Raw genomic sequence first — 27,857 nt, 5'->3', positions numbered from 1 at the left:
GGTCATCCGATTCACTGCATTGTTTTCCATAGAGAAGCTAGGATTAGCTTTAATGATCTTGACACGACACAGTTCACAGAATAATGCCAGCTCCAGTGCCCAATGCAGCCTCTGGTATAATTGTTCTGGTGATCTCCATAAGATGACGCTGTGATGTGTTTTAATGTTGGGGCAGAGAGATGGCAGCCAATCATTCTGTTGTATAGTTTCCTACTTGTTAGGTGTCTTCTGCAGACAGGAATGAATTGATCTGAACAATAAACTCACCAGAGTTAGCAGTAAAGGTGTTAAAGTGTAGGAGTAGAGGTAGATTTGCTCCATTGCCAGGGATTGGATGCTCTAGTGACTAGAGTGGGTCCATCGGGTAGCAGCTGCCTTGTCTTGAACATTATGGTGAACTTTTATTGCATGCGACAGGATGAAAATGAAGGTCTTATTTGTTTATTTAAACCTGTAGTGGTGTAGAACAGTTAAAACACAAACCAAGAGTACTAAAAGCACAAAAATGCAGCAAAGTGTTGCAATATATAAAAAGACAGGGTCAGCTTACTGGTCAGGGAAAGCCTGGGGGAGGAATGTTGGGGAGCTTGGGTGGGAGGGGAAAAAAGATGTATAAAGTAGGTAACTGGTGGTGCTTTCCATATGGTAGGGAAAAGCGGTGCCAAGTTGCCCTGAAGATTGAGGAAGCTGCATCATGTGTGTTATGTCACGTGGCATTTCAGGAAGAGCCAGGGGACAGAGCCAAATGCAGTGGCTGGCAGCCCTTCCTCTCTCATGCTCAGCAGCCTTGCATGGCAGGAGGAGGAAGAGCTGGTCACTGAAGCTGTGCTCAACTCCATGCTCGGCATCCTCCACCCCCTGACAGTAGGGAACATTGGGGGGCTGCCCCCCAATATTGTGGGGCTCCAAAAATGCTTGGCCCCCTGGCGTTGGTGCGCCTGGTAGAAGAAATAGCATTCCAACGAATAGGGCAATAGCAGAAAATGCATGTTTCTGAGTCACCACCATCCAGTGGTTTTCCACTGCAACTCTAAGCACATGAGGAGTTGGTTATCTGTTGTCACAATCCACAGGCAAGATAAGAACAGGGAGGCTGCTGCATCTACAGGACAACACCTAATTTATCATGCGTCTTGAGCCGCATGATCACTTAAGAGTTATCCTGTAGATGTAGAATGACCCTCCTTCCAAATGATGGTCATTGTTGATGATAGCTTCTTATCATTATTCCAAGGTTTAATATCACAGTTATCTTACTGTGCAGTTTCTACAGCATCTCAGTAATGCTGGTTTCTGTCTCCAGTTTTCTTGTCTATTAAGGCAGCTTTGATAGGCTGTATATTTCTCCAGTGACACCTCCTCCCCAAAGAAATGTCTTTAGGTTGGGTTTCATATACCTTATTTTTCGCCCTATAGGACACACTTTTTCCCCTCCAAAAATGAAGGGGAAATGTGTGTGCGTCCTATGGGACGAATTCAGGCTTTCACTGAAGCCTGGAGAGTGAGAGGGGTCGGTGGGCACCGACCCCTTTCACTCTCCAGCCTTCAGGAAGCTATCTGCAAGCCTTGGGAGCCGCGGGAGTTCCCGCCGCTCTCCCAAGGCTTGCGGAGAGCTGCCTGCATCCTGAAGCCCGGGGCACGCTGAGAAGCGTGCCCCGGGCTTCGGGCAGCTCTCCGCAAGCCGTGGGAGCCCAGCGTGACTTTCCGCCAGGCTCCCTAGGCTTGAGAATAGCAGCCTGTTCTGGGGGCTGGGGTCAGGGGAAGCTCGGGCTTCCCCTGCCCCAGCCCCGCGCCGGGGGGGGATATTTTTTTTTCTTTATCCCCCCCCAAAAAAAACCTAGGTGCGCCCTATGGGCCAGTGCGCCCTATGGGGCGAAAAATACGGTAAATGTCTCAGACCTAGATAGTCACTATGCCTTCTTGGGTTCACTGGCAGGGATAACTAACTTCTGATTATAAGGCCAAGTCAACCCTTCTTCTTCATTATTTGATGTATAAAGACTTATAAATGAATCCCACTGCAGATTTCTTCATCTTCAATGTCCTTTCTCAAATTGTTATGAAGATGCCCAACTCTTGGATTTGACAGGTCAAAAGAAGAGATGCAGCATTATGACCGAATCATAACACAGAAGCATAGTATATTTTTTCCCTGACAGCAAGAACAGAAGAATCTAGCTCTTTACACATTGATGATGCAAAGGGTGCAGACAGTATCTTCTGGTTTGCACGTCACAGTAAGCCAAACTGTGGCTTAACAGGACTGTGTGAATGGACAGGTTGTAGCTATTTTGCTCCTCCCTGGGCTTTTTTACTCCCATGCTACAATGAGCCAAGCTCTCCAAACGCAGGCTTGTGGCTTGAGAAAAAGCCTCAGTGACTATGCAGCTCCTCTCATAGTTTGGCTTATCACAACATGCATACCAGGCCAATATGTAGCAGTGTCTAGCTAAAAGATCATTAGTAAATATTTAACACCACTTGCTAGTTCCGAATGGAGGAAACATTTTTCTTCCAATTTCCAAATCTATGAACGATGTCAAATGTGAAACAAAATGGATCATCCTAGTGATTTCTTTAGAAATTGCACCAGTCCATTCAATTCCCAGTTTGAGAGTCTTTTCTGTCCTTGCATGAGAGGAAGCAGTTGCCAGCTTGAGGTATCAGCACTGTACATGTAGATGTCAAATGTAAATTGTCATGTTTGTTTCATTGCTTGTGATTGAAATTCCTATTTAATCTTCTAGATAATTTAAATTAACCAGCTACCAAAATCAAATGGTGCCAGTATCTTTTATATTCATCAAAATGAGTGATATTTAGTGCTGCTTAGTCTTATTTTGAACACCTAATACTTACAGTCTAATACAGTTTGAGCAATTCCGACAGAGTGGGTGTAATTGCAGGCATTACAATATTATCTAGGTTACTCCAGTTGCACTAGGGCCGTTCTGATTTCATGTCAAGAGTCTTGGTTTCTTTAAATTGGAAAGAGAGAGGGTTTTGTTTCAGAGATGAACTGTGTTTGGCTGTTCATTTCTGTAATCATCTGGGACCCGCAACATCATTAGATGTTCTGTTGAAAGCAATTATTTTCATATTGCTGAATTGCTGATGTTAAATAAGCTGCTGGCTTGTTTTCTGCACTACTGTTGTTGCATAGGTTCCGGCTCTAAATTTTCGCAGTCTGCCTACAGTTGGAATGGAGGATGGCACAGGTGTTACCTTTGACACTTTTTCTGAAAAGCAAAGTTATTACTGTGGTTTGGATTCATCAGTGGTTAATTGTGTTGCTTTCCCTTAATGTTCTTGGTGGACTGGTTGGTTAGTTGTCAATTACTTTGTAAAATATGCAGTCAAAATTAGGCTCTTTCACTAATTACCTGATACCGCCAGTCTCTGTGTAGGCAGAACAGCTCGGTGAATCTAATTTAAGGCTTCTGGCACTGTCATTAGGCAGCTATGAGTGATTTCTTTGGTGCAGAGCTGTGGTGTAGTGGTGGTGACTGGATTGTGGATGACACAGCAATACATTATCACGTTGGCCAAAATACTACTAGGTATGATAGAACTTGGCATAAGGAGTAAGGTTCAGTGGTGGAAGTTTTGCTGTCCCAGGGCCACACCAGGGTTCATCAGGATTCAATTCATATGATAAGTAAATGAATGCTGAAAGATCTTCATAACAAACACAGCTCTGTATTGCTTAGTTTAGCAGTAGGCAGAAGGTTGAACTGGATCTACTGGTAAATTTGCAGTAGATTGGCAAAGTGTGTGCAGCAGTTTACCCCTTTATGCTAAACTATTTCGTGCAGTTGGGGTACTTTGATATATTGAACATAAAATCTAAATATACTAACACTTTGTTGTTGTTGATGATGATATACCGCCCTATACCCGGAGGTCTCAGGGCAGCTCACTATAGATTAAATCCTAAAACAGAAAGATTTACTTAGGAGCAAACATACATTGGAATACACTATCAATATTTATTATTTTTGGGTAGTATCCAGTGCTTCTGTTCTCCATTCCCCTGCATGTTCAGTACTTTATAATGGGCAGATGGACACTATTTCTATTCAAGTTCAGTTATTTTCATTTTAAATGTCAGATTTCAAACGTGTTAGATCTCAAAACCTACTTTTTTCTATCTAAGGAACGGAGTGTAGCTCTAAAGGTTGAAGGAATACTTGCACAGTACTTTCAACAAATGTGAAATATTTCACAATCCAAATTATTATGCAGCCTGTCTAGTTAGGAAATAAATGAAGATCTAAGAATCTACAATAGCATAATATATAGTACCCTAAATGACTACATTTTGCTCTTTTTTTGAGCAACCATTTAGCTTGTCACCATTACGGATGATTTGTACGTTTTGCAGACCTATTCTCCAGTACAGAATATTTTCGACCATTTGAATAATAAATATTTTTTTTCTCCCTAATTTGCTCTATGAGAACAAACACAAAATTATTTTTGTTGAATTATCTTGTGGGAAATTGTGTTAAGATTGCATGGTGTGCTACAGCTGGAGAGCATACATAAAACACATTACAGGAAAGAGCTGTTTAGAAGACTAAGGCTTGTTCTTTGCATGAAGCAGAATGCAGTAGAAATTAGGTGGTGAAATGGACTGTGTCATGTCTGACTGTGTGTATGGTAGTGGGGGTAACTTTTTAAATTGCGTTCCCATGTCAAAAATAAAAATAACTATCCATATATAGTTCTCCAGATGTTGTTGAATGGCAGCTTTCTTAGCTCCTAACTAGAGGCTGTGCTGGCTAGGGCTGATGAGGGTCAAATTTCAACAACTTCTGTAGGGCTACAAGTTATCCACCTTCTTCTCTATCAGTTCAGGAGTCTCCTGCCTCATTTTGCTGCACATGTTTACCAGGCCTAAGATGCTCAGAATGCTGGTGAGTGACTCAGCACAGAACCAGAATCCATTCATGACCATCTGGTTATATCCAGTCACTGTAGATTTTCCAGAGGTTTATGTCACATAATTGGAATGCTGCAGTGCCCAGGCCATTGTACTCTGCTGCCTCTTCCAATACCATAAGGGTGCCATAAAATTACAATTTTATTTTTCAGTATCCATGTTTGTAATAAGCAACACTGGAAAGAAAATGTCACGGTGCCTCAATAGAAGATATTTGTGGCAATTGTTCTAAATTTGTTATATGATGATGATAATATATGCCACATCTTGTCGTGTTCCATTTTCAATAATATGTGCACAAGTGGTTTGGGGAATTTTTTTTTAATTACTTCACACACCCACACAGCTAAGGAATTTATTAAGGCTTGATATTCTGCTGTAGAACAGATTCATTGGCAACAAAACACACAGAAAAACGTACTATTGTTGAGAACAAAAAAAATACGGTAAATGCAAAATCCAAATCATTCCTCATCCTCAGTGACCAGCATGGCAGCCTTTAACACTGTGGTGAGACATGATGAGGTAAAAGGAATTTATACCTCTATTAAACTAAGAAAGCATCTGCTTAACAACCATGAGAAATATGGGTGTGCAGATCTCATAGATGGAAAAGGCCTCTTTTATGTTTGTCCTGTAATGGTATATTGAAAGATTATAAAGGAGGCCATATTTAAAGATGGTGTAATTAGAGGGGCAACATCCCAGAGGTCAAATTTCCTTCCTTATAGCTTTCCATATGTCAGTATGTATGTGTTAAAGCTTGAAGTGGTTGGGGCGATTGCTATAGGAACTAAAACCATATGGACCTTGCCTGAGGAAGGTTGTTTTGAGATTTGCAGGAGAACAATACTAGAACAGTTGACTTATTTTTTTTCCTGCTCCTCAAATCTTTTCCACATTCATTTATTTTCTGAAGAATTCATGCATGTTGCAAAGGAATTTAGAGGATATATGAGAAATGACTGTCATTTTGTAGAGACTGCTGGTCAGGTCTGTTTAGTTGTTGATTGGTGCAAACCAAATTGCCCTAGAATATGCTGAACATATTGCAATGATAATGGCTAAACTGTATTTCAGACACCTTGTCCCCTATTACAAATTAAGCAGTCACAGAGGAAAGACCTGCCCTCCAATCACTGGGTAGTGCTTCTCAAACAGAACACACTCAGTGGAGGCTGTTCAGTTGTGAGTTCTCAAGTGATAAAACATTAAATTACACATATAAATTATAAACATATAAATTACACATGTACCAAGACTAGATCCAGGTTTATGTGGGTCCAAGCAAGAGACCAGAAGTAGGTCCTTGTTCCACCTCCATTGGACTCTCCATACAAACACAAGATGGCTCTCTCTCAGTGTAAGAGAGGGAATGACCTTGAACTGGCCTTGAGCAGGCCTGGTATATCAGACCAAAGTTCAGCTGTCAAGTTCAGCACCTTTTCCCCCATACTTGTCAGTCATACATTTGTGGGAAGCACACCAGCACTCTCCTACTCATGTTCCCCAGGAGTATCTGTCATTCCTCCTTTTGCTTCTTCCTGGAGGCTTCTTGCCAGTGGCCATCCTCCTTTATCTCACGGCTAAACCTGCTTTATGCTTTCTAGGCTCCCTTAAAATAAAATTGCTGTGGCTGCCTGCTACTGGACTCTTGGTGCAGCTGCTAGCTGAACTGGATTGTATGTGGTGGTGGGGAAACATGAATATCTCAACAGCTTTGTGCTTCCTCTGTGCTGTCCCCGAGCCTAGGATCTGCCATAGGAGATATGCTCAGTTCTGTCAGTGGTGGGCAGCTAAGACATGGATGCAGCAGATGCCCAGACATGTCAATTCCTGATGCCATATTTGTCCATGTCGGTTGTAAGAAATTCTTCATATCGTATATGCAACCATTTTACACCTTTTCTCTTCCCAATGAACCTCTGAAATGCTGTTCCTGAAGGTTGGATAACCCTCTGGAATAACATGGGAGGCAGCAGGAATGAATAATCTGTGGAACTGGGGATTCTCCTTTGCATGAAGAGAAATATTTCACACTATCACAACGGTTATCTTTGGATGTAAGCCAGTCTTCTTTTAGATTAGCTGTTCTTCTCAGCACTCCCCCCTTTTCTTTGTTCCCAGAGCAAAACCAATAACACTTTTCTAAAACATCATATCCAATTTATTTCATTTTGCTCAAATCAGTTATGTCTGGCTAAGTTTAAATTCAATAACACTGGATTTTGAAACAACTGGTTATTTTCTCCGCAAATATACCTTTTATATTTTCTAGGTGTTGAACTGACCAAAATCTATTATTACTTTTGTATGTTGAGGGACCTATGGCTATAAATCTTCTATCTTTATTACCCATACTCAGAAAAACATTCATTCTGAGAAGTCTTGATTGCCATAAGTTGTATTTTTCAGGAGAAATGTAATATAGTCATTTAGAATCCAGCAGCTTTTGCATGTGGGTAAATTAACTTTAAAATTCTTCCCTTTAGAAATATTTTTTTCTTCTTCAAGCACCATAAAATAAACAAGTCAGTATTTTGCTAGTTATATAAAATAAGGCATATCAGCTCTCCTTTCAGAACTTCAGTATAGCAAGCCTTCTCTTCATGCCCATGCTTGAATAATGTGGGATGGATCTAGTGACACGCCATGCCACTTATTTTTCATGTTAACAGCAATCTTCCCTTAGAGTCCCCAAATGAACTAATCCTCTTTTTACGGAGAAGAAAGCCAAGATGAAAGTGCTTTTCACTTCCCCCAGACAAATTTACCAGGTGCCAGTGGAAAAGTTTAACAATTTCTGGGTACATTTCAGAAATTGTCGCCATGCAGTCTGTTGAGTTCCCCAACAGTAGATGATACTTCTATTGTTCTCATTGTTTTCAGTGATCAGTGCCTGGCCTGCACCTTATTTGCTAATATGGTATTCATGGTGACTTCATTCTGAAATGAACCCGGAACCTCAAGGTATCTCAGTGGATGAGGCATTTCATATGCACAGCACAGCAGACAAAGCTCCCTTCTTTGATTGTATCTCAACCTCTTGTTTTTTAAGCTCTCAGCTTGCTGCAAGTAAACCATTTTCTTACATTTAAACCCCCAGAGATATTTCTTAAAACTTTTCATTTCAACGTTTACAACACTGAGTGCTTTTATTCACAGTTCTGTTTCTCTTGCTAGAACATCTAATTTTCTTTTCGATTTTGGTTATCTTGGTGAAAATGCATCACATTTTTCTTTCCCCTCACTTCTCCAGCAACTTAATATCTATCAAAAGGGTACCTTATTCCCCTCCCTCCCACAGACCACAAATTGTAGAATAAGGACTAATTTCAGTGAACTTTGGGAAGTTACACTGGTATAAGAAGATAAAAAATACTGTTTTTTAGTGAGTTCCCTGGGGTCTATTTGAAAGAGGACTGTCTGACCTATAAATATAAAAATGTCCAAATATAGCTTTGGGTCAATCTTGTAACACCACTGTTGCATGGTAGTTACAGAGGAAAAGTGTCCTTTCCCCTTTAAATCTCTTTTACTGTTTTCTTGAGATTTTGGTAAAAAACACAGTAGCAGTTTGGACAGGGACCTAAATTATTGTTTTCTGAGATGACAGATTGATGGGCTCACTCACATAGCTACAGCTCTCAAAGGGTTCAGAGTAAAGCAAGTAACATGTTTTACCCATACTTCCCTCTTTCCTGTATTTCAGCAATATGAGTGGGTGGTGAACACTTACTTAGACTGGGGCAGAGCTTTCCAAACTTTTCATGTTGGTGACACACGTTTTAGACATGCATCATTTCGTGACACGGTAATTCAGTTTTACTATCGTTCGTGTGACACACTTACACACTGCAGCCGACATGCTAACATGTCGTAACACACAGTTTGGAAAGCTGTAGGGTTAGTCAATTTATTCCTAGATGATTCAGGCAAGAAAGCCTTGCCACAGGCTTTAGGGTAAAGGAACATTTTAAATTTTATAGCCAAGGAAAATTTCTCTCTGAAAAAGAAAAATGTCTTAGTTGTTTAGTGCTAGTCTCCCAAACTCCATAAGGCTCTCTAGTGGACTAGTTGTGGAATACATGTATATTGAATTTCTCTATCCTTTAGTCTTACACCTCACCCTTTTAGAGTGCTTTTGAGACCCTTTGGCATTTAGAAATGAAAGCATGTAAGTGATTCTCAACCAATGTAAATAGTCTTATCTTATGCCAAGGATCATATAACAGCTAGAAGTGGATTCCAGAAAAATCCAACCCACAAGGTTGAGTTAATGAGGGAAGCTGTCTAATAGGTGATTCTGGAGGTGAATATAAGTTGAATTTATTTAGTACTGTTCTAAAATATTTTTTCCTCTGATATAAGATAGTTCCAAATCAGGACCTCCCGCTAGGTAGACTGGGGCAACTGTTTCAGGTGACAGATGCTCCTAGGAAGGGCACACCAGTGAGTCTTTGAAGGGCAGAACTGTATTTGCCAATAGACTTGCCTGTGTCACCTAAGCCAGTGAGTGATCTCATCAGTGTTGAAGTAAGAATCAGCTGCCAGTATGGTTAGATTTTGTACATGGGCTGGGAGATGGGTGCCATCTTGTCCTTCACCTCAGGTAGTAAATGCCTTGGAGCACTCCTAGATGGCACTGTCTAATTTCCTGGCGAGTCCTCAGTGCAGAAGAGAATTCTGAAGGCCTTGAGGTTATCACATATTTAAATACTTTGAACTTTCCATAGTCATATTATGTGTCAACTCTTAATTTTCAAAAGCTTTTCTCCTTGGGAAAGGATTCTGCAATTTCATTTGTCTCTTAAAAGAGCCATTCTCACCTGTGACTTTTATTGTTGTTGTTGTTGTTGTTGTTGATGATGATGATGATAATTCATTTACTAATTTACCATGAAGCATTAACACTGCAAAATTAAAAACAAGATTTGCTGCTAAACCTGAATGAAAAAAGTACTGTCTGTAATGTGGTATGAATTTTTATTGCATTTGCTGAGTCTGTTTTTCAATTCAATTTGTACGAGTCTCAGTGGCACAGTTTGGTTTGGTTTTGACCTGAGCTTTATGAAAACAAAATAAAAGTGCATTCTTTGTTTCATGTTTGACAGAAAAGTTTAGGGGGGGGGAAGCCCAGTTGAAAAGCAGCAGCAATCCCCAAAGAAAACAAAACAAAAAATTAGCTCAAAATGAGCTGAAGTTCTTTATTAGAGACACTCCCTCCCCACAAATCTGCACTTGAAAACGATAGATGGGGAAAAAGAGCAAGAACATTTTTCATACGTCGTCTAATAAACTGTTCATTGCATTAAAGCAAGTAATGCAAGTTGATTAAAACCATCCTTAGGTTTATTCTAGTTGTGGAACTCTGTAGTTAATAACTGGGATATGATAACAACGTGCTCTATAACCCACTGAATAAGATTTTCGTGTACTGAATGCTCCATTCTTTAAAATGGCTTTATGCTTTTAGACAAGCTAAATTATAGGCATAATTTTCCATTTCTACTTTAAAATTTAATCCTTTTGATACGCTACCTTATCTTTCTGTAGAGCAATATTGAAGTAAGAGAAAGGTCAATCTTAAAAGGCATTAATGTAGTGATATGTGAAGCAGATGAAAACATTAAAACATATTGGAGAATATTGTTCACATAATATTTTGTAGTTATTTATCTGAAAATCTCTTTGTTGAAAAGACAATATTGAAAATTTCTGTTATGGTTCTGGATCAGAACTTTGCAGGGTAAAATCTGTTCAGCAGTCCTATTCTGAAGGGGTATTTTCAATTATTTTGTGGGAGTACAACTGTGGCGGGGGATTTTTTTTTTAAAGAATGGTTTTGAAAAGGTGTGAAATCAGGTAATGTTGAGGGTAGTTAAATAGTGGGGTAGTTAAATAGTGTGGTAATGCAAAATGTAGGCAGATTGGAAAAGGCTGCAGCTTCCCAAAAGGCCTGGTGAGTAGCAAAGGGCTGCCCACAATTGGAAACACTCTTTTCCCAAGGTTTTCAGCAGTGAGTTGCTTTAATTCCCACGGGATTTTCAGGTTGAAGCCTATTTTTTAATCACTCTCTTCATTTCAATGGAGGTATCATTCCAATTGAAGGAAAGTTTAAATAAACAAACTTTTTAAAAATAAAAATATGTTTTTATGGAAATGTGCATTCTTCGAATTTAGCCACCTGTGTTCCAAAATTCCACTTTCCAGTTGGCTATAAACAGGGAAGGAAACAACTGGATATCGCTTCCAATAACTGAGGCAATGACACACTGCTGGAAACTCCTTGAATTTAAAATTCAAACTTGCTATAACTTAGAGCACTATGAGTGCTAGAAGGGATGATGCAGCATTCATTTTAGGCTAGTTTTTCTTGATCTTCTTTTATATTGTTATGGACTCTTGCCTCACCATTCTTTTGCTGTGTAGATTGCAGGTTAATAGCCCAGAATAATCTGCTGATGGGAACTAATGGTTGGATGAGAGTTGGCAATCTCCCTCTCTGTGGGAACAAGATACCCATCAAAGTTTGGAGAAGGTGACAACTCCCTTAAGCTAAAGGAACAGGTGTGGGTGTGTGTAGACAGACAGTTTGCAGTTTGTAAAGTACAGTGGCAGAGAGTGAGAGTGAGAGTGAGTTGGCTGAAGGCACTTTGAATTTACAGCCTTTCTCTCTGGGAACCTGATGTGGGCTTGCAAATTTATTGCATTCTTGGAGCTCATGCTATCAGTGTCTTGTAGTGGTTAGAGTGTGTTGGACTAAGATTGGGGATACCCATGTTCAATCTCCACTTGGCCATGAAGCTCATTGAATAACCTTGGGTAAGTCTTTCATGCCTAACAGTTGGCAGCTGTCTGCCTTAAGAGACAGTGGAGTGCATGTGGGGGGGGGGGTGAAGTCCCATTGGCTACCTTCACCTGGTTTAGCTGGCCAATTGAAGCCATTCTGGGTGTGGCCACTGTCACATGCTGACATCTTCTAGGAGCCACAGGTGAGTGCAGGGTGGGGACCAAAGGTGGACAAAATACCCCAGAAGGAGCACAGTGTGGCCTCCACCAGAGGTATTGCCCCTCATCTAATACTCCACACATCTCACAGTGGTGATGTTGAAACAAAATGGGGGAAATACCATCTAGGCTGCCTTCAGCTCATTGGAGGAAAGGTGGGTTGTAGATGTTAAAAACACATATTGTAAGTAAATATTTTTTAAAACTGAAATAAACAGATAACACAACTATTATTATTTTTAAGCAACAACCAAAAGTCTCCAGCTCTCCACCATGCAAAGTCAACTGGAGTGAGGCACCATTAACCCAAGGAACTTCTCACCACTTGAGAAAATGGGCAGCATGTACAGTGGTACCTCAGGTTACAGACTCTTCAGGTTACAAACGCTTCAGGATACAGACTCCGCTAATCCAGAACTAGTACCTCAGGTTAAGAACTTTGCTTCAGGATGAGAACAGAAATTGTGCTCCGGAAGCACAGCGGCAGCGGGAGGCCCCTTTAGCTAAAGTGGTACCTCAGGTTAAGAACAGTTTCAGGTTAAGAACGGACCTCCAGAATGAATTAAGTTCTTAACCCGAGGTACTACTGTATATGGCAGGGTAGCTGCTCCCCTGTCTCCCAGAAAACCCAACAGCCTCAAAGAGCAGCAAAAGAGAAGTCCAGGACAGAGAGCTGTTGTCAGCCCCCAGGTAGAACCCCACTCCTACCTTCCTAGGGACTATTCACAAGTCTGTGTACTCCAAGGGGAAAACAAGCAAGAAGCAGCACATCCTAAAGAGCCCCCTCCCCCCCCACACATACATGCGTACATACATATATAGGGAGAGAGAGGGAGGGAGGGAGTGCATATGAGCATCCACTGTTCAGACAGTAAACATGGGCGGACCAGTTGCTAGTGTCATTTTGGGGGAAAAGACCGTGCCACTGAACATGGTGGAATTGTGCTAGTACAGGTGTTTTAAGAAATGGGTCCTCTTTAGATACACACACATATACCTGTTCAGTCATCATATCTGTGAAAAATTCACAGCTGTATCTAGTGAGGGCTTAAAGGGACATGCAAATTTGCCTCACTCTCATACCTTCTACTGAGAAATTTAAGCCTCAAATCACAATATTACTAGTTCCTCCACGGAAAGGAAACATGTTGCTTTGTTTTTCTTGCATTTTCTGTCTCAACAATACATGCAATCAATGTATATGCAGAGGCAAGCAAGTAAAGCAGTAGAGCAAATTACAGCCATATTTTATATGCTGTTTTCATAGTGCATAGGAAGCTTACAGATGTCTCTGTGGAAGCATATGCGAAAGTGTTCAAAAACAATCCCTGCAAAGCTCTTTGGTTCACAAAGACTTGTCTATTAGTTAAAGTCCCAGATGATGTGTCATCCATACAACTGCAATGCTTTAGCAAGCATTTTGAAAATCCAGTACAAGCATCAATGGGAAGGAATGCAAAAGGGAATGTTTTTATTGTGCTGGTTTGTGTATGTGATGATGCCTTATGCATACTTTGCCCCATTTGGATGATTTTACACTGTCTTTGTATGTGTTGTATATTGCAAACTCTTTGCAATACTGACATTCTGAATCATATCCTTCTACATATTTTCTGTAGGATTCCTCTAGGATTGACTGCCAGCACTGATTTATATAGTGCCTTTTGCCTTCAAAGCAGTTGTGATAGGTGTAGTAATATATTTTTTACTCATAACATTGTAAGTTGAAGTAGTGGTATTAATGATTTCTAGTGGGAAGCTTAAGGTAGGGAACATAAGAACTTGCCTGAGGCTCTATGAGGAATTGTTCTTTTAGGCTTAGAATGTAGGAGTTCTAGGCTTTATGTTGTTTACTCAGATCAATATTTTTGGGCTTCTCTTTATGTTGTTTTGGGTGGATTTTTTTTTTAATATCTGCCTCAGTGAGGCTTTGCTTCTGTTGATAAGATGGTCAGGACACTGATTCAACAAAGCCCTGAAGCGATGCTAGAAGCACATTGATGCCACTATCTATAGTAGGAGATTTCGTAAGTGGCTCTTATATTTGCTGCTACACAAAGAACAGTAAGAGCAGTACACTACTTGTGTGTGAGCCTACTCCTGACACCTTCTTATACCAGACCAGTCCCCAGCCATAAGTAATCAATGGCAGTGGCTAAGCTTCCCGTTTTATACTATGTACCTTTCCTAACGGGCAAAGTATCTGTACAGGCATGAGTGTGTGTTTGCATGTGTTTATTCACACACACACACACACACACACACTCAATTTTGCTACTATGTGTTAGGACTGGGCGATACCTGGTTTTCAGTATCACAATATATCACCAGCTAAACTTTGCTATATGCCAATATAGCATGATATTTGAAATAAGGATGGAGCCAGTGCTTTTTTCTGGGGGTACGCAGGGGTATGCATACCCCCAAACATTTTGTGAATCTAAGTTTGGCCTCATTGAAGGGCAGTAATTCAATATGCAAAGGAAAATGAGAGTACCCCTAAACATTTTTTTAGAAAAAAAGCACTGGATGGAGCTAGGTGGAAATATTGGCTGGCTTCATGTTTTTTTCCACATTGTGATTTTTGCATAGCACACACACATCATGATTTGCAATATATTGCCAAGTCAAAAGCCATCAATCCACTATCACAGCATGAACTTCAAATCGGTTTTGGATGATATATTGATATATTACAGGGACGCGGGTGGCGCTGTGGGTAAAACCTCAGCGCCAAGGACTTGCCGATCGCATGGTCGGCGGTTCGAATCCCCGCGGCGGGGTGCGCTCCCGTTGCTCGGTCCCAGCGCCTGCCAACCTAGCAGTTCGAAAGCACCCCCGGGTGCAAGTAGATAAATAGGGGCCGCTTACTAGCGGGAAGGTAAACGGCGTTTCCGTGTGCGGCTCTGGCTCGCCAGAGTAGCTTTGTCACACTGGCCACGTGACCCGGAAGTGTCTCCGGCCAGCGCTGGCTCCCGGCCTCTAGAGTGAGATGAGCGCACAACCCTAGAGTCTGTCAAGACTGGCCCGTACGGGCAGGGGTACCTTTACCTTTACTTTTATTGATATATTGCTCAGCCCTGCTATGTGTACTCCTTTGCTTATGATAGTTGCACAGTAACATCATGGCTGTTAACTCTAAATGAACATTACCATGAGAGTAAAGGAGGCAAAACGAAATCACATGTGATTTGGTCTAATATAGCTAGGTGCATGAATAGCTTAATAAGACTCAGCAAAAGAGGGATCAAGGTGTTGAAACAGGAGCCTAGGCACTGACTAAAAGCAGAAAGAAGAGCAAGGCAGAGATTACAGGGTGTGCTAAGGAGAGGCAGGATCTAAACAGAACAAGGGAGTTCAGAACTGCTACAACAGGTGCCTGACCACGGCAGTGATCTAGCAAACCAATGCATCAGCTACCCATTTATTCTGCGCTACACCTCTTTTCTCCTTGTTTTTCAAGCATTATAATTCGGAATGCATAATTAGAGAAATAAAATGACCTGTCAGCCACCCAAATTCACTTGAGACTTGGTTGTAGTAATTGAGTCCTGCGCGATTAGCGGCACGCCACGGAACCTTCGCATATTTCCATCCTCTTCATTGTCCCAAACTCTGGTGGTGCAGCAATTTATTTTTGAATGTTATATCCAGCCTCACAGACTGAAAATAGGATTTCAATCTTATGTAAGTTCTGTGGTAGAGAACCTTTCAGCTGCAACTCACTCGCCGAGACGAGATCTTAAACGTGATCCTCAGCAAGCACAACATGCTTATTCGTGTGGCATTCCACATGTTCAGCTACACATTTGAACCAGGCTCTCAGCTACTGTATGTGAGTCTTTGGCATGCAAATATGGGCAACCAGCCCACACCATGGGAGCTCTGGGGTGCACTTGTGAAGTATGAAATAGGAAATGCAGGTGGGAAAGGTGTATGTGTGTATGATTGTTGTTGCATTTAAATTCCAGCTTTTGATATTCTACTTTTGTTCTAAAGTCAGATATTTTATATAGAGAAACCAGGTCACTTTTTATTATTCAACTTTTTCACTTTGTCCAGGCAGAATTGAATCCAGAGAGATTAACTGTAACAGCTGTGCAAAAATAACACATATCAGGAATGTTTTGTTTAGCATCCATTAGGAAAGTGGCGGTTATGAAACGAGTCCTTTTTCGATGAACAAAATACCTTGAAATAATTTGTGTATTCTTTCGGTATTCTCCCACTTCATCTCTGAAAGTGTTATCCTGTCAATTGCATTTAGCAGAGAATCTAGTTTAAATTAATGGGTGCCATCAGTGAAACATTTTAATATCAACATTATTATTGCTTTTTTCTGTTTGCTACACAATTATGTGCCCTAAATTGTTTGATGCACTGCTGTGATCAGTTTGTGCATCATTCATCAGAGTGACCCAACTCAGCCTTTAAGCTGAAGGTGATTCGTCTGTTTCATCTTTTCGTCATCATTGCCTAACCCCCAGCATCTGAAGGAGAAAAGTGTGGCACATTCTAGGTATTAAGAGAGCAGTTAACATTTTCCTCTTCAGTCCAGGTATTTTTTAGGATAGACACTACATTAAGTAAGTGGTTAAGTAGCGCAAGGTAACTACAGTCAGAATGACAACAAAGTATATAAAAGTCATGCATTCTAGAAGCCTTGAAGCCTCTAGGGGTTCTCACGCAACTCAGAATACAACCCACTTTTAGGCTCCAGGCAGTCCTGGGCTTCCTGGAGGGCAGCTATTCCTATTGTTGAATTACAAGATAGAAAGCTTCACTTGAGGCTGTTTTTAAATATACTAGATAATATTTATGTGTTCTGTTTTGGAAGCCATCATGGAACCGTCATTGGTTGAGGCTGTAACACTATACCCAGCGGGGCTTGCTTCTGAATGGTTGATGTGTATAGAATAGCACCGTTAAAATCCAGTGCTGTTTGTACCACACTTGTAGCGGTCTATTGTTTTGGTACCATCCATCTCAAGGAGTGGCACCTAAGAAAATACAGAAAACTGTCAACCTCTCTTCACCCACCTCTCTTTCTCAAGTGCCCACTTCAGGGGGGTGCAAGAACTACGTGGATCATGGAGGAAAGTATTTTGTTTCACTCAGTTCTACGGAGCACAGTTTCTTTCTCAGCATCATGTGGTTTTTTTGTGGTTTTTTTAATTTGAAAAGGCTGGTTTATCTGAGTATTCTATACTCCTTGTTCAGAAGAGAAAGGCCGGGCAGCGGGGAGGGATAACTTTCCCATCTCCAGTGTCTGAGGTCTTCTTTGTTTTGTTCATCTTGGCTTCTTTGAGTTAGGCTTATCAGGAATTAATAGTAAGCAGTGGCTATTTACAGCTTGGAAGAGTTCATTTGGAGGCTGCATGGAGGGCCATGGTGTTTTTACAAGCAGTTTTTATTCAGTTTTGTTATATAGTCTGCTTCCTACTGGTCTGAGTAACCAATTTGTCTTGTAGACTGCCGCTTGAGAGAATCTGAGGACAACTTATAGGTCAATAGCCAGTTGGCCACTACACACTCAGATTTCAATGTGACAATGACTCTTTTATTTTTTAGCTGTCAGGTATCAAATTTCAGTATACACTAGACTTGAAAGGTAAATGTTATGTCCTTATCTTTCACAAAGCCAGCTCTGCAATTCCCTGGAACTCTCCAAAGTTGTTTGAAGTGTCACAATTTAAAGTTCTGACATCTGCTTGACGGTAAAAGATACATAGCTTTGTTCAAATGAAATCAACCAAGTTAAAGCAATAAAAGGGCGGGTGCACTTCAGAGTGCACAACACTAAGTCATTTCAAGCTACTATTTTAATTGGTAACAAAATGCAGAAACAAAGTTGAATAAAAGTCCCTTTTGTTGATAGCACCAAACATATTTGTCAGTTCAAAATTCAGCCCTCCATTTCTTAAATTGGAAAGTGGGGCATGATGTGTATACTTGCTGTTTATAGAAAGGGTTCTGGGAATATCGGGAACAGGAAAGGATAAGTTATATATAAAAGCAATATTTTAAAAGCACCACATATAAATTGGTTTCACAGCAGATGATGCCAAAAAGAGAGTCCCTAATTAAGAAATTAAGCAACTATTTTAGGTTGCCTTTCAGGGCATAGCATACATAAAATAGTCATTCATAATAAAATAATAAGCAACCAGTTTAAAACATCATACAATCTTAAGTTTGTAGTCTGAGCTGGCAAGACATGTTTTCTCCACCCGAAGCCTGCAATTTTTAAAAAAGAGATCTGCCAATCTACTGATGTGCCCCAGAATCCCTTTCAAATGTTGCTATTTGCAAATATTGCACCATCCCATATAGCTCATGAGTTGTGTTCAGTATCCTTTTCAGCACTCTAAGGGAACTTGGAAGACAACTCTCATGTGGTGCATCCTCACTACATCTAAAAAATATTGCTGTCTCAAGCAGTTGCTTGGGTTACTTGTGCAGTGGTGATCTGCCAGAAACTGTGCATGCTTGAGGAAACAAGCAGATCGTATCAGAGCTAAGCTTTCTTAAGTCGGGTTTGGGAACTGCAAATAGTCTCAGGCCTGTTTTGCCTGCAGTTCTGCTTGCCAATTATTGAGAGTTTTAGTATCATATTGATTTAATATTCAGAGCACACTGAAGTATACTTCTAAGTTCCTTCAGCTGGAGCAACATCATGTCACTGCGTTTCTCAAAAGGGTTTTAGCTCAAGCTAGCAGGTATTTCATTTCTGAAAGGAGAGGGGGCCACATTAAACCTTGAAGGCCACAGCCATTGACTTCAAAACATGTTTCCTTCATTCTCGATGGGGAAAAGCACTCTACACATGCTCAGGGGTACTCCCATTATTATTTGTTTGCATGTCTTGCAGCTTTCTCTGGTTTTGAACAGTCTGGGGAAAGAGATATGGGGAGTTCTGAGATTAAGCAGAAATTCAGAGTCTCACTTAGAAGAATGAGCAGGGTGGTCCCCAATGTAACAGGGCTGGCTTAACACAATTTGAAGTCAGTGAAATAAGAGCCCTTAAGTCCACAGTCTACAATAATCTAAATGCACCACTGATATTAAGCCCCGATACCAGCTATTGGTGCTATTGTCTAAATTACGTTCAACCAAATTTAGAACTGTAACAATGTGGATTATATTTCATCAGCCTACCCACTGGAGAGCAATAGCAAGTAATGTTTTATATCTTTAATTTTTCTAAAATCTTGAGTTGGTTTTAATACTTAATTGGATCCATAGTATACTAATGTGCTGTTTTGCCTCTCCCATCCCCTTAATATAGCATATTGCTCTAGGCAGAACAAAGAAAAATCTAATTTTCTGAAAATCAATTTCAATTTTACACTAGGAGTAATTGTAAAGGTGCATTTATGTAGCCACAACAAAGGTCGACATATGGCCTTCTGGCATCCACATACAGTTATTCCCTGTTTATCAAAAGAAGCAATGTTCAACTTTAAGTGCTTCACAAATGTCCATACTTACAAAGTGTGGAATTCCATACTCAAAAGGTACAAATATAATAAGGTAAATGGACATAAATGAACAGAGTAGGAGTAGTTGAGCCATTGTAGCACGGCAATGTTAATGGATAGGGCATATAATTCGTCATATAATTAATAATGTGACCCTGAACCTTCAACGATACAGCAGCTAAATAACTTTCTCTCCCAACTGAGATAACTGAAATATCAAGATTAGTTAAATTGTGTTCCATGATGTACTGTGCCTTCAACCAGATCTTAATAGAAGCAAGAGTAATTCAGTCTTAATAACTTCTCTGTGGTGGGAGAAGGATCAATATCTCAGCCCATTTAAAAAAATGTTGACTTCTGTCCATAAAGGATTCTATTACAACCTGGATTATACAGTTTATTCGAAATGGATTTTTGGGTGGAATGTAATTCAAATATATAAATTACAAAACCTCTCTCCCTTCATATCGCTTCCTTTGCAAGAATTGAAAATAGCAACAATTACATTAAGTCAGCTTCATAGATCATTGCTGTTCAACAAAGATTATATTTTGCTTTGCAAATTCACATTCACAAATAAACTGCATTCTTTGTATATAGACAAAAAATGTATTTAGACAAAAAAACAGATGGGAGAAATTGACAACTTAAAGGCTACTTTTTGGAGTATTTTCATATATAAAGTGTTTCATGAGAAATAATCCTGGCAGTTTTAGTTATTGGAATTGTATAACTTGGTCATCTCTGCAAAAATGTATCTACAAATTAGGATCAGCTGCTATATACTATGAGACACTTCCAGACATCTACAGATATGTCATTTCTTTTAGCATCATTAAATAGCATAGTTAATGAGCAAGTTACACACTAAATAAAGCAAAGCTAAGTGGAAAAAATAGTGATTCTAGAATAATTAAAATAGCTCTATTCAGAAGATGTCCCATAGGAGGGAAAATGCAAGGGATGGAGGTCTTCCTGGATTAGGATACTTATTGTAAGTGCTTCTTGTAATTATTGTATTACAATAGAAATTGGAGCAACAATTATATTTCCGTATTCTTGGCACAAAGCTTGTTTTCAGCAATAGTTCCCCATTAAATCATTCTTTCTTAACCAGCAGGTTTTGTCTGTTGTTTGAAGGAGAAACATAGCCAGTTTGAAAACCCAAACAGGCAATATTTCTGTAGTTTAATTTTACGTACTTTGCTTTTCATCAGAACTGAAAATCAAGGACTTCTCTTTGTAATTTTGTAACCAGCCTGATTATAGATATAAGGGCTTTATAGATACACTTAGCATTGAGAGACATGTGTCTGTGCAGCATTTGAAATGAATTTCCAAAATTAACAACAGTGTTGGGATAGAAAGACCCCATTGTGCAATACATATGCCTTGAATTATAAAGTGAAGTATAAATGTGTCATATAAACAAAAGGTTAAATCTGACAGCAGTTCAATTGTGTCTTAAATGCTACAATAAAAATTAAATTAGCATCAAACACCAGTTTCTTTGACCTGAATTACACTGTCCTAAGTGAAATAGAAGAAAATGGAATATTTTTATGTTGTAAAAACTAGTACTTACACTCGAGGGAAATCTATTTCTGTGTTCCTTTATATGTATTTTTCAATGCTTCTTGCAATATAACAACACCTATAATACACATTATAGAAGATCAGAAGCATAAGAGAGGGAAAGGCAATGGGTGAATTCAAAGTAGCGTTAAGGAGAATGTTCCAACAGCGCAGGCATTTCTGTGTGTGGGTGGGGACTTGTACTGGCTCCCTCTAGCACAACTCTTGAGCTTGATGCAGCCCAGTTAATGCAGTGGATGGTATTCAATTCAGTTTTAATTTAAATGGGTCTACTCTGAGTAAATGGGGACGCGGGTGGCGCTGTGGGTTAAACCACAGAGCCTAGGACTTGCCGATCAGAAGGTCGGCGGTTCGAATCCCTGCAACGGGGTGAGCTCCCGTTGCTTGGTCCCTGCTCCTGCCAACCTAGCAGTTCAAAAGCACATCAAAGTGCAAGTAGATAAATAGGTACCGCTCCGGTGGGAAGGTAAACGGCGTTTCCGTGCGCTGCTCTGGTTTCACCAGAAGCGGCTTAGTCATGCTGGCCACATGACCCAGAAGCTGTACGCCGGCCCCTTCTGCCAATAAAGCGAGATGAGCACCGCAACCCCACAGTTGGCCATGACTGGGCCTAATGGTCAGGGGTCCCTTTACCTTTACTCTGAGTAAACCTTAGTTGAATACCACCCTTGCCGTCAACCCTTAAGTACCTGAGTGGGAAGGAACATGTGCACCCAGTTGTTGGTATCAGCATTAGACATATTTCCATAGACATCTGAAGGCAGCCCTGTATTGGGAAGTTTTTAATGTCTGATGGTTCAGTTGTGCTTTTATATTCTGTTGGAAGCCACCTATAGCGGCTGGGAGGGAAACAGTCCGATAAGCAGAGTACAAGTAATAAGTTGTTGTTGTTGTTGTTGACATTCAGAACAGAACGGTTTGCTACTGACATTTCCCGGGAGCAAAGAGAACATATGACAGGCAAAAGTCTATCTTGTGGTTGCCATATGGACTTATTAGCTGATTTTTGCTCAGAAACCAGGCGTGCCAAGAGTCACCAACTGCTATTCAGGCAAGAACGTTAACAAGGGAAGATCAATCTGGCTCAAATTTCGTATGAATGGTTGTGCTCACCACTTGGTTCTAGCCTTGAATATCTCCCTGTGGCATCTTTTCCTTCCAATCTTCTCCCATCGGGTGCCTTGTCTTTTTTATTTGTAAGCTTGGTTGGTAGGGCAGCTCTTCTGTATTCACATGAGCTGCTTTGTGATATCATAATTGTCTGAAAAGCAAGATTAAAATGTGGGAAATAAATAAATATTACCCAGTGTAGGGTGGTCCGGATCTCCCGCTTTCTGTTTCCACATTAATTGAGGAACAGTTAGAAAACCACAACTCCCCCCTCCCTCCCTCCATGTTCTGTTGTGCTCTTAGTGAAAAAGAAAGCTAGGACAGATGAGAGACTCATGTTTGTGTGTGGGTGTGGGTGTGGTGCTTGCCAAAAGCAGAAAAGCTATTGGAAGAAAGTACACAATGCTAATTAGGCTTACCAGATTTGAGGGCCTGGATTATGGCAATTTTGGCCCCTCCTCCATATACTGCCCAGAGTGGCTAGGGAGGTCTGGCTAGATGGGTGAGGTATAAGTAATTTATTATTATTATTTTATACCTTCTTTACTTTCTTCACTAATTGAAGTGCGTTCAGCATATTTATTTTGAATAGGATTGCATGGTTAGTCTTAAGGTGAGCATTTACCCTGCTTTTGTTTGCAGGGATATTAGATAATGTTGCCTATTTACTGAACGGTCATTCTAATTTGTTTTCAGGGAGGTAAGATGACCTTGCATCAAGCAAATGTTATCTCACACTTTCCAGTGCATTTTCACATCACTTTCCTTATTGTAAAAAAAAAATCTGATCTTTTGGGGGGAGGATCTGGTATTGTTGCACCAAATCAGCTTTACTTGAGAGAAAGTATGGAAGTGCCTTCATTTGCCTCATCCCTGAACTCTTTTGATGCAATCAGTTTTTTTAAAATAAAAAACAACTGTGTCATAATGAACTCATTACCATCTTTACATGTTATCCTTTTACCCATTTTATAGAAGTCAGGTTTTCTAAAAAAATGTTTTTTTTATTCTCCATTTCTACAGAACTGTAACAGTTAGCTAATGGGATTAACCTATTCATCTCTCTAGCTCTTAACCATGCTAATTAATAAGATTTTTTTAATGTAATTGTCTCTCTCTGCAATGATTCATCTTCTTTATTTGCTTATCAGCATAATCGTAGTAATTCCCATAGAGAAATACTGTGCAATTACAAAAGAGAGGATTAGGATCTCTTGATAAATGCTGAAGGTATTGGCAGATGAAGGAGAGGGTTTGTGTTTACACACATTAATCTTAAATAATTAGCCATTTAAAGAGAAAAGAAGTCACAAATGTACATGAGAGATAAGTCCATTTAAGTATCTTTCTTTAGTATTGATACACTTGAAGAACTCCATACAGTCTAAGCTTCCATTCATATAGAAAGTTTGCATATTATTTTCCCTCAGGCCCCATATTAATCTCTTGGTTGTTGCCCTTCTTCATCATAATTTAAATTGCTAAACAAACAGAATTAGGCTAGCATATGCATATGATCAAAGCTGTTAACCAGAAACAGAAATAAATGTAGATAATTAGCCATTGAGGCCATGAGTTTGCAAATCACAACTGTACCTATAACTTCCGAGTGTAGTCAGTAGCAAACAATTCCACTGTCATGAGGTTGTACCTTAAAAGAGTAGTTTTAGAAAATGCTGTAGTTGTATCAGCTATTTGGTTGTTTTAAGTGTAATGAGGCACCGAGCACAGGAAGAAACTAGTGTGTTTTGGTTTCATCTCATATGTGTGGATCAATATCATCTCATATGTGTGGAGAGCCAGTGTGGTGTAGTGGTTAAGAGCGGTAGTCACGTAATCTGGGAAACCGGGTTCGTGTCTCCGCTCCTCCACATGCAGCTGCTGGGTGACCTTGGGCCAGTCACACTTCTGTGAAGTATCTCAGCCCCACTCACCTCACAGAGTGTTTGTTGTGGGGGAGGAAGGGAAAGGAGAATGTTAGCCGCTTTGAGACTCCTGAAGGGGAGTGAAAGGCGGGATATCAAATCCAAATCCAATATGTTTGCTATGCATGACATTACAATGATTGTGAGTTTTATAAACCCTGTGACCTTGCATAGAAATATATCATGAAAAATGATAGACATCTCAAAGGATACTTCTTATAAGAATCATTTTATTGCCCTTATTTGACAGTGAGATTATGTGAGCCGTCATTGTTTTGGTAATTTTCTGGTAACACTTTGTAGTGAAGGTAGAAAGTACTTTTTTGAATTTTATGCTGTATCTAATTAGGAACAAAATATGCATGCTTTTGGATTGATTTGTCTGGATCTAATGGAGCTTTTGCATGAGCTGAAGTCACTTCCAGTTGTGTGAGGAAGGAAAGTTTTGGATGTTCTCAGACCAGGCATCCCCAAACTCGGCCCTCCAGATTTTTGGGACTACAATTCCCATCATCCCTGACCACTGGTCCTGTTAGCTAGGGATGATGGGAGTTGTAGTCCCAAAACATCTGGAGGGCCAAGTTTGGGGGTGCCGGTCTCAGACTCTCTTTTGCATATGTACCTTCCTGCATAGCAAATGCTGTTCTGGAGAGCCTTCTGAACTCCAGGATTCTCTTTTGAGTTTATAGGATCCAATGGTTTCATGGGAGAATGAGTTTTGGGTTATATTAAGGAATTTCTTTAAAATATTCTGACTTGTACTTTTTGCAACATGCCTACAGGAGTTTCCGGAGTCCAGCTGCGTCTTGTGTTGCATATTTACTTATTTAACTGATTGTCTTTCTTCTTTTACAGGGAAACTTTGTTGCAAGCATGACAGCTATTTTAAGACAAATGGAAGACTATCATTATGCCCATTTAATCAAGACCTTTGGGAAGATGAGATCGGATGTTGTTGTAAGTTCAGCCTGAAACTTTGTTTCCCCCTTCTTCCTGCATTGATGTTTGGTTTTTGTTGCTATTTGACAAAGAAAGTTATAAAGCTTATATAAAAAAATTATGGGTGCCTCATGACCTGACATAAAAATCGATGAAGCATTGCTTACCTCCTGAGTGAAGAGCAAATATTGTTTCATTGCCTTGATATTAAATGATGAAACAACTGATACTCAAGGAAAATCAGAATTTGAAAACATGGCTTAAGGAATTGGTGTTGTGGTGGGAAACCAAGATTTTATTCAGCTGAATCCTAGACCTAACCTTAAACCAACCTATAAGCTTCAGTAGTTATTCTCTGGGTTTTCCCTTGAACTTTCTCTTCTAATGTTTTTCAACTGGAATCATCCTACCTTGTTTTAAGCTGCTATTATATGCCAGATTTATTTACTTTGTTTAGTTAAATTCGTTTTTATTTGTGCATCTGCCATTTTAAGCAATATAACTTCATATGCTAGGTTTAAATATATGTTTTATTGTTAATGCCCGTAATGAGTGAAATTCTTCAAGGTTCTTTATAATCTTTCTTTCTGAGTGCATAGTACAACTTAATTAGAGCATAATAGAAGGGAATTTATAGCTAAGTAGATACCTCTCTAATGACCTGGAACTATCATTGCCATATGGCAAATGCATGCTGCAAAGTAACAACCAAACTTGTTGGCTGAGATCCATTAATTAGCGGATGACCTGAAGTCTGATCAACTGTGTTAGATTACAAATTCTGTTACCTAGGGGAGTTGGATTCTGTGGTACAGCATTTTAAAGAGTTTGAGTGAGAATTGAATCTTCTGACAACATTGTGGAGGCAAAGAACAGACATAAGATTTCTCAGTTTATTGCAGATGTGATTCAGATATTCTCCAATTGTATCCATTTGCTTGAGCATATATATAATAGGAGAAGAATAAAGAACCATTTTCTTAGCATAATCCTGCAGTTAAATCAATTAAACCATGGTGGTTTCTTTCTGTGTTAATGAACTATAGTTAGCTATCATTTCTGTAGTGGTGCCTTTTTGGGCTGGCTATTTCAGCTACAGCAAATCAGACTTAGTGCCATTTTAATAATATTTTGTAAGCATGTGTCAGTAGTAAGGGTTTTTGAATAATAGGGCTAATTCTGCAAAGACAGCTTCATATTCAACCTGTGAATGTAAACACACACATTTACCTATATTATCAAACCCATGCAAAAAGTAAAAAACCAGTCTAGAATCCAACTATGCTTCAAATTATATTTCTGAGGCTTTGGAAATAAATCAACTGTCTAAATTTAGGGTGTGTGTTTTTAATGACAGTGAAAGTAGTTTGTCCTTACCATTCTATGTAAGCAGCTTACAATCAAGAGAAATATTTTTTGTTAAATGAATAAATTAATTAAAATATTTATTTTAAAGATTCATTCCTTGCCTTTCCACCAGTCACATCTCCATGTGGCTTACGTAGAAATTATCAGTGAAAGCAGTACCATAACTATATACTGCCAAGGGCTTGAGAGAACAAAACGTTGTGCACCTGGTATCTAAAAGATAGCTGGAAAAACTTAGGAAGGACCTAAGAGAAGGCCTTCGAAGCCGTTGAACTAGCCTCTGAAGGTAGGGGTCTCTGAACTAGGATCTCACCTGAAGTTCCTAGCAAATGAGCAGCTTTGTGTGACAGTAAGAACTTCAGAATGCTAGTCCAGGCTGTTTATGACTTATAGATGAAAGCCAGCACTTCATTGTGCTGAGAAACAAAATGGCAACTATTGAAGAGCTTTGAGTACTGATACGAAAAACAAGTTATCTTCTTTCGAATGGAAAAAAATTATTTTTCAAAACAGTTGTTACAACCATTGCTTCAGTTAGAGTGGTGCACTGTTGCTTTGACACTGCTCATGGCCTCTATCCCTTTGTACCTCCTGGACACATGAAAAAGAAAGTGATTATTTTATTTATGAATGCTTATTTCACAATACAGTGCTAGCTTCCTTTTATTTCAGGATTATCTGAGTGCACCAATTTCTTGAAAATTTTGGTTGCCACTTTTTTTGCATTTTCCCAAGCTCTACAATTCTTTTGAGATATGAGACAACCTGAACTGTATATTCTTTCTCCTGCCATTTCCTTAGATCAGGCCAGGGTAGCCAAGATGCTGCATTTCAGATGTTGTTGGACTCTGACTGCCATCAGCCTGGGCTAGTATGGACAACGCTCAGGAATGTGGTAGTTGCAGTCCACAACGATTAGGGGGTCCCAGATTGGTACCCCTGATTTTGGCAATAATTGTGAGACTTTTACAGCCCACTTCTAAGCATATTTACATTAAGTCCTCTTGGATTCAGTGAGATTTATGCCCTCTGATTATACTTAGGATTTTTAGCTTTAGTTGCTCACATGAATTGTTATAGGAACATATTCTGCCGTTTCTGAGCCTGAAAAGAATTCGCTATGTAGATCCCATTCAGTCAGGGTCAAGCTTGTACTTTCATTTTAAGAGTTTAATTGCCCATTGTGTCTGTTTAAGTATTGCTTTGGAAGTCTGTTACCCTGACCCCAATACTATTGGGAAATGTGGAAATTACTTTCATTGCTACTTTCTGCTATAAAGCAGTTGATCTTTTGGCTTCATTTGGCCTCTTTTTCTTTCGTTTTGTAAACTCCATTTTATCCTGAAGACTACCACTAGTGGCGTAAATGGAGCTAAATTCTTTCTGCAGCCTAGCACATATGTTTGCTCTTTCTCAAGTTAATGACCACTCCTGGGGGAAAATACCTACAGTGCACCTGACAGTTTCAACAACTATTGGACA

The 27,857-nt window shown here is 39.8% G+C and overlaps 1 protein-coding gene across 2 annotated transcripts in view; it reads left to right on the top strand.

Annotated features, from left to right (window-relative positions):
* Positions 1-27,857, top strand: part of DOCK1 (dedicator of cytokinesis 1) — a 365,804-nt gene that overhangs the window by 194,803 nt on the left and 143,144 nt on the right. For both annotated transcript variants that reach the window (XM_083506102.1, XM_083506101.1), the window contains exon 28: positions 24,924-25,025. In XM_083506102.1, coding sequence (XP_083362228.1) covers positions 24,924-25,025 — 102 coding nt within the window. The remainder of the gene's footprint in view (positions 1-24,923; positions 25,026-27,857) is intronic.

The sequence above is a fragment of the Podarcis liolepis genome (assembly GCF_965112155.1).
Source record: "Podarcis liolepis genome assembly, chromosome: 5".
NCBI lineage: Eukaryota > Metazoa > Chordata > Lepidosauria > Squamata > Lacertidae > Podarcis > Podarcis liolepis.
Note: the sequence above shows the minus strand (reverse complement) of the source record. Positions and strands in the feature narration are given on the sequence as shown.